This window comes from Trichophyton benhamiae, assembly GCF_000151125.1.
Source record: "Trichophyton benhamiae CBS 112371 chromosome Unknown contig00075.49, whole genome shotgun sequence".
Lineage (NCBI taxonomy): Eukaryota > Fungi > Ascomycota > Eurotiomycetes > Onygenales > Arthrodermataceae > Trichophyton > Trichophyton benhamiae.
Window position 1 is genome coordinate 425,226 of NW_003315103.1, and position 13,345 is coordinate 438,570.

A 13,345-nucleotide genomic window follows, 5' to 3' on the forward strand; every position below is an offset into this window, starting at 1 on the left:
CACAGCGCAATCCTGCTGGGGCTTTTGATGCTATTCAATCCGTCGACAAGGACTAATAGATCAGTCAAAGGAGTAACAACAACCCCTCTCCAAGCTAGTAGCCGTAACTTAACAAGTCTGTAAGGGAAGCAGGATTCGAGACCAGTCCAAGCGGTCACTAGTAATAGCCCCTGCCGTCCACTTGTTATATTGCTCGACCTAGCTGGTTGGTGTTGTTGATGTTGATGTAGTTGATGTAGTTGAAGTCAAAGTTGAGTTCTGTTCATTTTTTGTCCAGCAGGTAGTCACATGACCAATGACTCTTATAATTACGTAATACGTTGGTTTAACTCAAACCTTATTTGTGGGCGTCGAAGGCATATTTACTCCAATAACTCACCATATGCGAATGAAATAGGCTGCTTTTTTAACAATAGGGAGTTATGGAAGCTCTATCCACAGGATATTTGTCTCGAGAATTTTAAATATTTGCTATAGACATGAATAATATGATGGATGTTGGGTTCCTGCGGCTGGAAATTGAACGGCAAAATATTTCTCCGATGACTCCTCCACGCTCGGGCCAACCTGCAGTATATCGAGATTCTTCCATGAGGAACCAAGAAGAAATATAGAAAGCTCTTGATGAACAGAGACCTGTGAAGAAGAGAGAAAGCACAAAAAGGAAGGCTTTCCAGGCAAGAACTGAGCTGTGATGAGCTTACTCTAGCTAAGAAAATAACAACTAAAGCTCCACGTCGCGCGCCGCAGCCATGAGTGTGATTCTTTGTACAGGTATGTCACCATCCCGCATTTTGATAACATATCCATCAATGCAGCTAACTGGCTGTCTGTGCTGGGTTTAGCGGGATATGACCATATTATTCGGTATGTCCAGCAGGTGTAGAAATATTTTAACCTTGAGACCGCGTAACTGACTTAATTCAAGATTCTGGGAGGCCCTATCAGGCATATGTTCCCGCACCATCCAGCACCCAGAGTCCCAGGTCAACCGGCTATGCATCACTCCAGATAAGCGTTTTGTGGCCGCTGCAGGCAGGCATCGAGTGTACCTTTACGATATTCGATCTACAAACCCAAATCCAGTCATGAAGTTCGATGGACATACGAATAATATCACCGGCGTCGCGTTCCACTGTGAAGGAAAGTGGATGGTGACCAGCTCCGAAGACTGCACGGTGAAGGTGTGGGACGTTAGGTCTGGGACACTACAGAGAAATTATACTCACAAAGCCCCTGTGAATGATGTGGTTATTCATCCCAACCAAGGTGAATTGATTAGTGGAGATGGCTCTGGCTTTATCCGAGTCTGGGATCTGGGTGAAAGCAGATGTACCCACCAACTGATACCCGAGGAAGATGTGTCCGTGGCTAGTGTTAGCGTTGCCAGTGATGGTTCTTTACTGTGTGCTGGAAATAACAAGGTATGGTTTTTCTCCGGCTGGTATATTTGTATGATCCTTGCTTACTAGGTAACATTATAACAGGGAAACGTATACCTCTGGCGAATGTTGCAGAATCAAGATGAAACAAGCATTGTCCCCGTTGCGACCTTCCAAGCGCATAAGGACTATCTGACTAGAGTGCTACTCTCGCCAGACGTCAAGCATTTGGCAACCTGCTCAGCAGATCATACAGCCAAGGTCTGGTCTTTGGATCCAGAATATGGGCCAGCAAAAATGGCCGCTGCCGCCAGGGAGAAGGCAGCCAAGGAAGCCGCCCAAAAGACTCCTGGACCCGCTTCTGCGGCTACTTCTGTTACTGCTTCTCCAAACGGACAAAAAGGTGAAGCCATAAAGACACCGCCCAAGACCCGAACAGAATGGAATGGAAAAGGATCTCCAGCCAGTGGTTCAATCATCGCGTCTGGCGGGAGTACAGAAATAACTGCCTCGGAACTTACCCAGAACGATAGCTTTGTGTCTGATCAGCCGTTTCCTTCTTTTCTTGATGGACCACCTATGGACCATACCACAAATACGCTTTTCCTGGAAACTACATTAGCCAGTCATCAAAGGTGGGTATGGGACTGTGCCTTCTCGGCTGACTCTGCGTACCTGGTTACAGTGTCTAGTGATCACTGTGCACGTCTATGGGAGCTTTCGTCCGGGCAGATCATCCGACAGTATCAAGGGCATCATCGTGGTGCGGTCTGCGTTGCCCTGAATGATTACTCCGAGCCCAGGTAAACGGTATTTTCTTCGATTGATGCTAGGTTATGCCTTTTTGATACCTATCTACCTCTTTCTCTTTGAGTAGTCATGTTCTAGCCTGGCGTTGAATGTATGGTGGCGTTGTTATCGGTATTTTGTTGGTGTATGGAGGAATTGATTGTATGATTGATTTGACACATCGGAAATGAAATCGGTTCAATATATAGTACTATCTTGCAACCAGTAGGCATTCAAAAGCAGCGATTACATCTTAAAGGTCTACGTAATAGTAATAATGACCATTATCCTATGTAATCATTTATGCTCCCAAAAAAAATTCACCACATTTCCATCCAGGAGAATTCAAATTTTATACCATTCCAAGACTTGAAACAAGAACACAGCACGTTTCCCCCATAAAATTCATCTCAGAGAGCCAAACCAGACAATGTTCAACACTAGGTCCATCCCCTTCTCCTCGGCCACAGGATGTTTATACGTCCACATGCCATCATGCTTGGTATCCCAGTATGCGCCTGATGCACAGTGCATGCCTCGTCGTCCTCGAGCTTCAACATTAGTGGAGCCCTCCTTGCTTGAGAAGCCTTGCTGAATGATTGTGCAGGTAACGTTGAATCGATATGTGGGTTTAGAAGGGTCGGGTTTGCTGTCCTCTTCCTTATCCGTCTCCTCTGAGGAAATGGATGATATGAGTGATCGAAGGACTTGGTTCTATATCCAGTGTTAGCCAGCTGGGTTATTGAGTAGCGAGAAAACTAGGTAAGACAAACTATTATCTGTGCACTCCATTCGGAGACCTTTTCATGTTCATACTGCTCGACACCCTCCAGTGTGGAATCGCATGCCTGAGTGCGTCAGTAACTTGTAACGGGGCGAAGGAGATCCAGGTTGGGGAGTGAGAGGTTTGAATACCTCAGCAGCGATCTTGGAAAGCTGTTCCACAGGAATTGGCTATAAGTCATGGTTGCGAGCCGTCAGTAAGGGGCCCGTGGATGCTTAGCAGGACACAGGGGTAACCATACCGAGCTAGAGTGCGGTTCAACTGCCATGACTCCGGCGGTCCTGCGCGACGCTAAAATGAGGGTATTCGACTTTACGGGTGAAGACAATTGACCGCCGCAGCGATATGCAACTTGTATCTCTCTCGATCACTCGTAAAACTAGCGACTTTTCTCCTCGTCGTCTTGTTTACTTGTGAGAATAACAATGGATTATGTAACTGCCCGTGCGTTTATAATTAGCTTTGAGTTATGTAATACACTGGCCGCACTAATCGATTAATAAGCATTAATCATGTGACTGGTATTTATTTGCCACGTGATGGATTCTTGTCCCGAAGTGGCAAGAAGCAAAAGAAGCTTTTCGAGAGTCGAAGAAGCCGAAGAAAAAAACCATCGACGAAGCGAGATTCAGCTGGCATTTTGACTGTCTTTGCCCACCTACAGCCGAGTATTCGACAGATACGTCTGACCGCGTGAACCCGCTACCTCTCAATAATTGACCTTTGCCGCCAGTCACTATGTCAAGCCAGCCCCTCCTACAGTCCGCTCCAGGTAAGCTGCCGATTGGACCCTTGCAACCAGCAGCAAATAGCTGCCACGGAACCACAGCCCAGCAGAGCACAAAAGAATGGATAAAAGGTTGAAAGCTAACCACTGAGGTGAACGATGGTGATAAACACAGGCAAGAGAATTGCGCTGCCAACTCGTGTCGAGCCAAAGGTCTTCTTCGCCAACGAGCGAACGTTCCTCTCATGGCTCAACTTCACGATCATCCTCGGCGGCCTGGCTATTGGCCTGCTTAACTTTGGCGACCGCGTAGGCCAAATTAGTGCCGCGCTGTTCACATTCGTGGCAATGGCTTCGATGATATATGCACTGGTGACGTTTCACTGGCGAGCGCAGAGTATTAGGAGACGCGGGCAGAGCGGTTTCGACGACCGGTTTGGGCCGACGGTGTTGGCTGTTGCGCTGCTGGCCGCTGTTGTTGTCAATTTCGTCCTCAGGTTCAAGCAGGGCGGTGCTAAGTAGATGCATTCATTTGAGGTGAAGTGAAATCGACGCACTGGTTTTTGGAATACTTCGGACCTTGGTTTGTCTGGTTGGATATGTCTGTCTATGCTGGTGATTTAGGTGATTGGGTGTCTATACGTGTACCTGTACTTGATGACTTTTTGTTCTGTTCTGCTTTAGCTTGCTATGTGCGTTCCCAGCGGTATAAAGATTCATATATAATACAGCTGAACGGGCGAGCAGCTGTCGCCCATCGTGACGGTCTCTTTATCAATTCTCAGTTTTGGCAGCCTTGCATTGATATGTACGAAGCCTTGCACGTCCGCTTGCCTTCCGATTGGCTAGGGAAGCGCCATAATGAAGATATTATATCATCCTGCATAAAGCCATTCTCTCCATCCATTCCATTTCATGTGTATTGTTAGATTTTTGTTAAAAATATCTCTCTTGACTATAGATATTATGTCTTTAGCTGTGTTGCTAGGCGTAGCAAACAGTACTACATGCAGTACTACCTACCCACTTATAAATTTACCGAAGTACTCTCTCCTGTATAGCAACAAAGCTGTTGCTTAAGGGGGTTTAGTATATATTATATTATAGTTCTGGCTATACCGAAACCCCCAGCTGTCCACATAGTACTCCGTATATGGTGTCCAGTTTCATATAGCATTCCAATATAAAGACGCCTAGGCAGCGCATGTAGTGAACTCTGGAGCAGTCATTCCCGAATATCCCCTTTCCATGTCATATCTCACCTAGCTTACAGAGGTACATCTGGTAATGGGTGACCATCTGTTGACATATATGCCGTATAAGTAAATTGGAAGGTTATCAACTAGACATCATGTAAAACCTTTAGTTTAAGCATATGCCAGGTACCGCCTCACTCTATCTTCTCCTGTTAAGCGTTGATATCTTCTGTTTCTTCTCTTTCTTCACGCCAAAGAAAAAATAGAAGGAAAAAAAAAAAATAAAAATAAAAATAAAAAAAAGCAAAAGCTAGAGCCATGCTTAGTCATCATCCCCCTTGCTGTGTTATTCATTACTTTAATTCAACTTCTTCGCTCGGCTTCTATGACTTCACCACTCGGAGTCTCTACTTCTACCGTCCTGCCTCTGTATCTCCCTCGCTGCTGGCACGATTGAGACAATCACACATCCCCCATCTCGCCTCGCTATCGCCGCGCCGGGGTGGCCGCTGCGCTGCAAGTCGTTAGTTCGTCAGCTAACTTGCATCTATCTCCCCCTGGCCAAGCCAAACGTCACCAGCCAGCCCGACCGTCCGAGAGACCCAAGACAACGCAACCTCGAACCTCGAAACCGCCAACTTGCGCGCCCTTCGAGACCACGGCCCGCGCTTCCTGACAGCGCTTCTCACTGTCCTCTGCCCGGCGACTTGACACCGCCTGCAGCGATCTCTCGCCTCTGGTCGGCCTTGAAGTGTCTGGACACGTCGCCGCCGAGGCAGCGACGCTCAGGTCGTACCTGAAACAGCCCGTTTTTCCGCGCGGCACCGGTTTCTTTCCACCTCTCTACAGCTTGGTCGTCCTGGTGAAGACAGACACTGCGGTGCCCAAGAGGAAGAGGCTCGCAAGAGACGCCTGGGCGCTCTAAAGACGCCGTTCCTGATTGCCCTGGTGGCCTCCCTACGAGTCAGCCTGCATGTGGCGCCCTAGACGTTGATACATTTGTTACGTACCGGGGAATTCGACGATACACAATTGTCTCTTCTCTGCAAGGCGCTTTCATATGGCATGTTCCGTCTGCTACCCTGGTCTTCCATTGCTAGGGTTAAACAGGTAACGGGCACTGCGGAGGAGCACTCAGTCAAGGAGATGGCCGTACGAGAGCAGAACCCGTCATCATCACAGCTGCAGTCGCAGTCGCAGTCGCAGACACTGAAGCGGAAAAGGTCCGATTCTGCTGGATCAGAAGTGACTTCGCAGGATGCCGCTGGCTACTCTAAGATAGCTGCTCTACATAGGCCAACAGCGTCTGCAGATAACGACAGCATAGCCCAGTCAAGAGACGTTGCGGAGCCCGTAGTAGGCCCAGACCGCGACCCAGTTACCAAACCGGCAAGCAAAGCCAATATACCCAAGCTACATGACCTCCGGCAGCCCATAGCAGCGCGGACCATGGATACCGAAGAGCTGCGTCAGACCCTGGAATCACAGCTCAGCCTTGAAGTTTTGCTCAAGCACGATGAACTACGCATGATAGAGCAGGAGATGGCCAAGTGTCAGGTTGCGCTCGAGCAGCTGCGTCGTTGCGGTGAGATTCCATACCCTGGATCTGGCCTGACGGGACCTCTGGCAGCCGTTAGCAACGGCTCTGGACCAGCCATCATGCCTCCGCGCAGCAGCCCTCGTCCTCCAGCCTCTCCTTCTCCCTGGGGTGCCAATGATGGAGCGTATACCCGGCATTACGCACGGTGGCTTCTTCCGGATCCGCGATTCGATGGTGGAGAGGTCGAGACAGTGCCGCTGCCTTCTAGGGCCGGCAAGAGTCCCGTGGTAGATGGACGAACGACTCGTGCATCATGGGCTGATGCAACCACGGCTTCTTCGCGCTCTCATCGTGGCACTGCTGGTGCGAAACTACAAGCCCTCTCAAGTGGATACCCTCCTCCGAAAGACAAGGCCGGCCCGATGATCATTAAACGCAAGACAGACGGCCAATTTGTGAAGCTGGTCTGTCTTGACTGCAGGCGTGATAACTTCTCCAGCACACAGGGATTTATCAATCACTGCCGGATAGCGCATAACCGCAGCTTTGCCAGTCACGATGCCGCAGCAGCAGCCTCCGGTGAGCCTGTTGAGGTGGATGAGGCGGGTACTGTTGTAGGTGGGCAGAGTGAACCGCCTGCTGCTGGCCCCGCTGGCTATGTTCATCCGTTGATTCGGTCTGCTCTCCTCACTGACCCTGCGAAGGGGGCAAAGCACAGTAATCAGCAGACCAAGGCCAGCACTAACCCTTCTATCCAATCCGTTACTTCTTCGCCTCAAATACAACCCAAATCAAGCACTCCAAGAGGAGGTCCTACAAAGCCCGATGTCTCTCCCGCTTCTACTTTCAAGGCATCGCCTCAGACACCTCACTTATCATCCCTCATGCTCTGGAAAGGTATCGATATCGACCTATCCCACGTTGTGAACGATGCCCTTACCAAACCAGACGTCGACATGTTCCTCTCAGATGAAAACTCAGACAGCGAGGCAGATGAAAATACTTCACACGGGCAGACAAGTTCTCAGCTAAGCATCCGGAATAACAGACTGCCTGGCCGCACCGTTTATGCATCCTCCCAACCTCAACGACCTGGAAGCCGCAAGGGAATGGACAAACGAGGCGGTCCCACGCGTCGCTCACCTGTACCGTTACACACATCGATATCGCCAACTCTTTACTCCTCAGGAATAACATCGGGGCGGCATCCGGAACCCGATGGAGACATGGATATGACAGGCTCGAATTCACCAGACCTCAGCCCTAACACTGTCGAGTCAAACCAGGCCCCTAGCCTCGTAAGTGACGACGGCGAATACGAAGCTCCCTCTGAATCCGAGAGTCCCAGCCCCAGCTCCTCTGGTTCTGAGGACGAAGGAAATACATTCGATGATATCAAGGTCCAGGACGGAGATGATCCAAGTGCCGACTCGAATGCTTCAAATTCAACAACGGGGCATATCCCGGGTCCGGCGAAGCATCATCATGCCAGACCACCAATACCTACTACACCAACCAGACGACATACCATCGGCAGGAAAGACGAGTTGAAAGCCAAGAATGCAAAGAGACAGCGATAAAAATGCCTCCAAACCGAACTTAGCATGTATAGATATATGCTGCATAACAACCTTTTTATTCCATTTCGTTTTATTCTTTCTACTTAGAGTGTTTGACCAAGCATTGCATGCTTCCCTTATGACTATCCTAACGACCTTGTCTATTGCTTTTTTTGTTTGCCTGCTCATCTCCCTTGATTACAATTCGGAATAGCGGAACACTTGAAACTCCTTTAATTTGGGCGCGTCTATGGTGTTGGCTGTTCTCTACCCCTTTCTGCCTTCACCCCTATACAAATTCTTAATATTCCTAACTTTCTTGTGAGACCGATAGCTCTACTCACTATATTACTTCCCCTCCTCCTTCATTTTATGTGGATATATTATATACAGAAGAGATTGTCTTATGCTTACCATCAACTCCCAATCCATCCCTCTTTGATCTCCCGTAGATGTTTATAATGAAGCTAGGGGGAACAGCCAAATTCCACTCACGTGATGATAGCTCGAAAAGTGACGTTTTGATAAGACGAAGAAGATGCCAAAGACACGAACAAGCAATATAACAAGATACTAGCCTGAGCAACCCATGTAATGGGATATTGACGCCGATATTGATGATATACGATGACATCACGCCTCGTCCTGGTCATAGGTGACCTTTTCATTCCCGACAGAGCACCAGTAAGCAGCTCTATTGAAGCCTGGCGCAACTACGTATGACAATAACAATACTGATATGTCCTAATCCTTCTGCTGCCCGCAGGATATCCCAGCAAAGGTATGTCAATCCATCCTGTCTCTGTCTCTATAGCTGTTTTCCACTGACTAACATCTTGTGTAGTTCAAGAAACTCCTCACACCCGGCAAGATCGGCCAGATCTTATGTCTAGGCAACCTCACAGATCGCGACACATATGAATTTCTCCGCCAAATAGCGCCGGACCTGCAGGTCGTCAAGGGCGACTTTGACGTCGATGCTCCGAATCTTCCTCTAGCTAAGGTCGTCACGCACGGTAGCCTACGGATAGGTTTCACGCATGGCCACACGATTATCCCGCAGGGCGATTCGGAAGCGCTGCTGATCGCAGCTAGACAGATGGATGTTGATATCCTGCTGTGGGGAGGCACGCACAAATTCGAGGCATATGAGATGGAGGGAAGGTACTTTGTTAACCCTGGCAGTGCAACGGGGGCGTTTACTACATCTGGGGTGTCGAAAGGGGAGGAGCCAACTCCGAGTTTCTGTTTGATGGATGTAAGTGTTTACCTACCGCTGATCTTCGTAGTGTATGTGATTGCTTACAGTTTGGCGTAGGTGCAAGGCGATGTTCTTGTGCTGTACGTCTATCAGATACGGGTGGACGAGCAAGGGGCCGAGAATGTGGTGGTAGAAAAGGTGTCTTTCCGGAAACAAATCTCCCAATCGGCGTAACACTCATTACATTAAATGATATCCTTGAGGTTACCGTGTGAGGACCAACACTTGAGCGTTCAAATAATAGACATTTGGCGAACAAATCATAATAATATACAAATATTTAAGTCAACCAACCTGCCAACCCTGCAGCAGTGTCAAGTCAGGAGACATCTAAAGTCAATTACCATAAAAATACAAGCCCAACACGCCATGAAGCAGAACCAACGAGCAAGTACAAATGCAAAAAACGGCCGCTCAGCTTTGACGGCCTTTCTTCTCGTTGAATAACCTTTCCACTTCCTTCTCCAGCACGGCTTGTCCGTCAGGTCTAAACCTAGTCACCTTCTCCACGTTCTTCGCTGTGATTTCATTCATTTCTTCTTCTCCCAAAGCTCGCTGGTGAGCAAGTGTTCTGGCAGTCATGGCAAATCGCATATCTCGCTTGCCATCCACCAGCTCGAGAATGGCGGAGGGGGCTTGGTCTGATTTCTTGGGCTCAATGCGCAGTACTCGGGTGTAGCCACCTGGTCGATCCATATATCGTTCTCGAAGAGGGCCAAACAGTTTTGGTAGCATCTTATGTGGTGCCTATCTGACGTTAGTTTTCTTGCTCGACACTGTCGAAATATCGTGCTTCAGCTCCCAACTTGACGGACGTACAAAGAAATAAGTCATCGCCCTGTTCCGGCTGGCCTCTGTATTCTTCTTTCCAAGCGTAATCAGCTTCTCCGCCAGCCGTTGAGCCTCTTTTGCCTTGGGCCATGTCGTTGTTATCGACTCATGTGTGAAGAGAGACGTGACTAGATTTCGAAGCAGGGCCCGTCGGTGTGAGGACTTGCGCCCCAAATGTCGATATTTCATTGCACCACCAGCCATTGTGAAGGGTGTGTATCGTTGGAAGTAAGACTGATGGCGTTGGCAGCTTAATTGGTGGTGATAAAGTCGATTTGGTTGCTTCCTTGAAGATTTGATGAAGCTTGGATCGAACAAAAAAATTGTCAGCAGAGAAAAAGTCTTGGCAGATTTTTTGCTGCTCAACAGCCAAACAAATATCTCGGAGAACCAGAAGAACATCCGCGGACGACGAGATCAATTGAAGAAGAAAATGGTCTAAAGAGCATACGGGTGGTTCTACCACTTGATTTCTGATATCGCAAGAATGGGTTTTATTGCTGGCTTCGTACGTTTTACTGCCATCATCCATGAGATTTACTGCCTGTACTAACCGCATCACAGGCTGGCGGGCTTGCGCTCACCTACTCTATCATCCAGCTGACGGTGCTGAAACAGCTTTCCGATAGACAGCGGCAGCAGGCTCTTCTTCGGGAACAGATCGATTCTCTGAACAACATGTCTATGCCGGCTACTGCCGCACACAGCGTGCGCGATGAGGTGGACTATTCTGCAGCACTGGCACGACGAGGTTACGCACCACCTGAGGGGCCAACGATGGTTGATACATGGAAAATGAGATGGAATGAAGAGGTGAAGTCGATGGCGCGGAGCATCCATGAGTTCAGCTGGGAGGACATAAGGGAGGCGTTCAGAAAGGCGCGTGGAGGGTAATTCTCCTTGAGTGTATTTTATATGTATACTACCTGCGGCCCATGATATCCAGCTATGACAAAATTCTCTACCTTACGAATGTAGAGGATAGAGTATGTCAGTCATCTGCATAAGCAGGTGCTTTCTGCTCAGTTGTTGAACCAACGGGGAACTGTCTACTCCCGCTGTCAGCCCAAATCTCCTTACTTTTGCTCGCAACCTCACGCATCGTCTCTGCCACATCCTCCAGCTTCGCAACGACGTCCAGTACACCATTGCTCACTCGCTCAAAGTACCTGTCATTGGCTTCTCTCCGCTTTCGAGCGTGCGTAATATCCTTCTCGGTCTTCTCGTCCAGCACTTCCCGCGGTTTGTTCTGTTCTATCTCCATCACAGCTGTGTTTCCACTCGACAAGTTATTGTTGTTATTGCCGCTGTTGTTGGGCACTTCCTCGCCCTCTGTTCTGCTCCATGCCTGAGCTAGCGCGAGCTGCTTGGCTCGTAGACTCTCCACGACTTCCGGGTGATATGAGCCAAACATACGGCTGCCTCCGGTAGCTGCAAGCTCTACTTCGGCGAGAGCACTCTGCATCTGGTCCCAGAGGGCGTCTGCCCCTTCTGCCGGCCGTGGAGGAGCTGCATCCTGCTGGGTTCGCGGGTGGGATAGGTTCAGGTCCCGGACGCTCTGGATATCATGGATATCGTGTATATCGTGGAGGTCTCGGATGCTCTTCAGAATGGAGGCGTGCGTTGAAGATGTCTGGGGTGCTGTGCCTGGAGCTGTTCCTGGGGCGGTCCTGGCGTTGGCGAGAGACACCCTAGAAGTGTTCTGAGACGGCGTCTGGATGACTATCCTCCTCCCTTGCCTAGAAGAGCCACTCTGCGACATCTTCCAAAGCTATCTCATCCCTTCACCCGTTTGCTTTTATCTTCATCTTGTCTTTCTTTCTGTCCTTCCGCCTCTTTCGTCGTCGTCTTTCTCTCTTTCTTTCGCCTTTGCTTTGCTTGTAGTCCAGACTTGCTTATGTCAGTGCTTATTAATTCATGACTCATCTCTTAGTCACAAAGCTTGTATTATTAATATCTTAATCATCTATTTCGCTTACCAAACGCACTTTTAGCGAACACCAAAAAAAACCACCAAAACTTCATCGTCGGCGGAGAAAAAAGACGTTTCGACACCAACGACACTCGACAACGCAACGAAGCTACAGACAACAGCTCGTTGGTCTTTTCATCCCCGACAACTTCCTATCGTATGTGGAACATTTGAAGCCTTGATATCAAGCAGATCGATTCCCCGACTTACAATTTACGCCGTGCAGCGAACTATAGATACGTTAATACGTCGAGATGGGAAAAGGCAAGCCGCGTGGTCTTAACGCCGCCCGCAAGCTGCGAAACCATCGCCGCGAGGGTCGTTGGGCCGATTTGCACTACAAGAAGCGTCTCCTAGGAACCGCCTTCAAGTCCTCTCCCTTCGGTGGATCGTCACACGCCAAAGGAATCGTCATAGAAAAAGTTGGTGTTGAGGCCAAGCAGCCCAACTCTGCTATTCGAAAGTGTGTCAAGGTTCAGCTTGTCAAGAACGGAAAGAAAGTCACTGCTTTCGGTACGTCGATCTTTATTCAATTTGTTAGGCGTTGTCCGGATTATGTTTGGCGAGGGGGGAGGGGTGCGCGGGTGATTGAAAGTGGCGTGGTATATTGAGTGTGAGCATGGCTAATTAATGACATTCTAGTTCCCAATGACGGTTGCTTGAACTTCGTTGACGAGAACGACGAGGTGCTGCTTGCTGGTTTCGGTCGTAAGGGCAAGGCCAAGGGTGATATTCCCGGTGTGCGATTCAAGGTCGTCAAGGTCTCCGGTGTTGGTCTGTCTGCTCTGTGGAAGGAGAAGAAGGAGAAGCCACGATCTTAGACGGGTTTCTTAATTTCGTGGTTGCAGGCGAGATGGCGTGGTTGTTTACGAGAGGATACACAGCCTGGTTTGGGTCGATGGCTATGGCTACGGCTATGGATCCGGAACAATACAGAAGGGGCTGCTAATTGCTACGAATTCTACGGTTATGTGAAGGATGAAACTCCCCTGCTGGGCATACGATACAATTGCTTTTGACAGAGACCGAGATTTCTTGATCACAGTAAATGTGGAATCCTTGTGCATTCGCTCGATTTAAATCAGTAGCTCAGGTGCAAGTTAACAAAAATTCCATTTTTCTCTTCAACGTCGGTCCTCTTGCTCATGCCTCATGTTCGTCTGGATATGGATCTTAATCTCGCAGGGGGGATAATTCAACCCATTAGAAAGTGATGTCCTCCGTCCGGTAGTGGTCTGATACAATGCGGTACAAATATGATGGAGCGTGCGCACCCCTGAACATCAAAGTTAGCCAATAATCAC

The 13,345-nt window shown here is 48.9% G+C and overlaps 7 protein-coding genes across 7 annotated transcripts; 4 read left to right on the plus strand and 3 right to left on the minus strand.

The window, feature by feature from the left end:
• Positions 1–491: 491 nt before the first annotated feature.
• ARB_07996 (uncharacterized protein) lies at positions 492–2,189 on the plus strand (the record flags this gene model as incomplete). Its single annotated transcript, XM_003013838.1, has 5 exons — positions 492–572; positions 615–691; positions 775–867; positions 929–1,424; positions 1,518–2,189. The coding sequence occupies 5 exons, from the start codon at positions 492–494 to the stop codon at positions 2,187–2,189; spliced, it is 1,419 nt and encodes a 472-aa protein (XP_003013884.1).
• A 387-nt stretch (positions 2,190–2,576) lies between these two features.
• Positions 2,577–3,017, minus strand: ARB_07997 (dynein light chain (Tctex1), putative; the record flags this gene model as incomplete). Its single annotated transcript, XM_003013839.1, has 2 exons — positions 2,577–2,885; positions 2,988–3,017. The coding sequence occupies 2 exons, from the start codon at positions 3,015–3,017 to the stop codon at positions 2,577–2,579; spliced, it is 339 nt and encodes a 112-aa protein (XP_003013885.1).
• Positions 3,018–3,841: 824 nt separating this feature from the next.
• On the plus strand, positions 3,842–4,204 carry ARB_07998 (uncharacterized protein; the record flags this gene model as incomplete). The annotated part of the gene is made up of 1 exon (XM_003013840.1): positions 3,842–4,204. The coding sequence occupies one exon, from the start codon at positions 3,842–3,844 to the stop codon at positions 4,202–4,204; it is 363 nt and encodes a 120-aa protein (XP_003013886.1).
• Positions 4,205–5,943: 1,739 nt separating this feature from the next.
• ARB_07999 (uncharacterized protein) lies at positions 5,944–7,998 on the plus strand (the record flags this gene model as incomplete). The annotated part of the gene is made up of 1 exon (XM_003013841.1): positions 5,944–7,998. The coding sequence occupies one exon, from the start codon at positions 5,944–5,946 to the stop codon at positions 7,996–7,998; it is 2,055 nt and encodes a 684-aa protein (XP_003013887.1).
• A 1,654-nt stretch (positions 7,999–9,652) lies between these two features.
• Positions 9,653–10,471, minus strand: ARB_08000 (uncharacterized protein; the record flags this gene model as incomplete). Its single annotated transcript, XM_003013842.1, has 2 exons — positions 9,653–9,985; positions 10,058–10,471. The coding sequence occupies 2 exons, from the start codon at positions 10,469–10,471 to the stop codon at positions 9,653–9,655; spliced, it is 747 nt and encodes a 248-aa protein (XP_003013888.1).
• A 589-nt stretch (positions 10,472–11,060) lies between these two features.
• ARB_08001 (uncharacterized protein) lies at positions 11,061–11,831 on the minus strand (the record flags this gene model as incomplete). The annotated part of the gene is made up of 1 exon (XM_003013843.1): positions 11,061–11,831. One exon carries the CDS (start codon positions 11,829–11,831, stop codon positions 11,061–11,063), a length of 771 nt encoding a protein of 256 aa, XP_003013889.1.
• A 464-nt stretch (positions 11,832–12,295) lies between these two features.
• On the plus strand, positions 12,296–12,862 carry ARB_08002 (uncharacterized protein; the record flags this gene model as incomplete). Its single annotated transcript, XM_003013844.1, has 2 exons — positions 12,296–12,554; positions 12,684–12,862. The coding sequence occupies 2 exons, from the start codon at positions 12,296–12,298 to the stop codon at positions 12,860–12,862; spliced, it is 438 nt and encodes a 145-aa protein (XP_003013890.1).
• Positions 12,863–13,345: the final 483 nt, after the last annotated feature.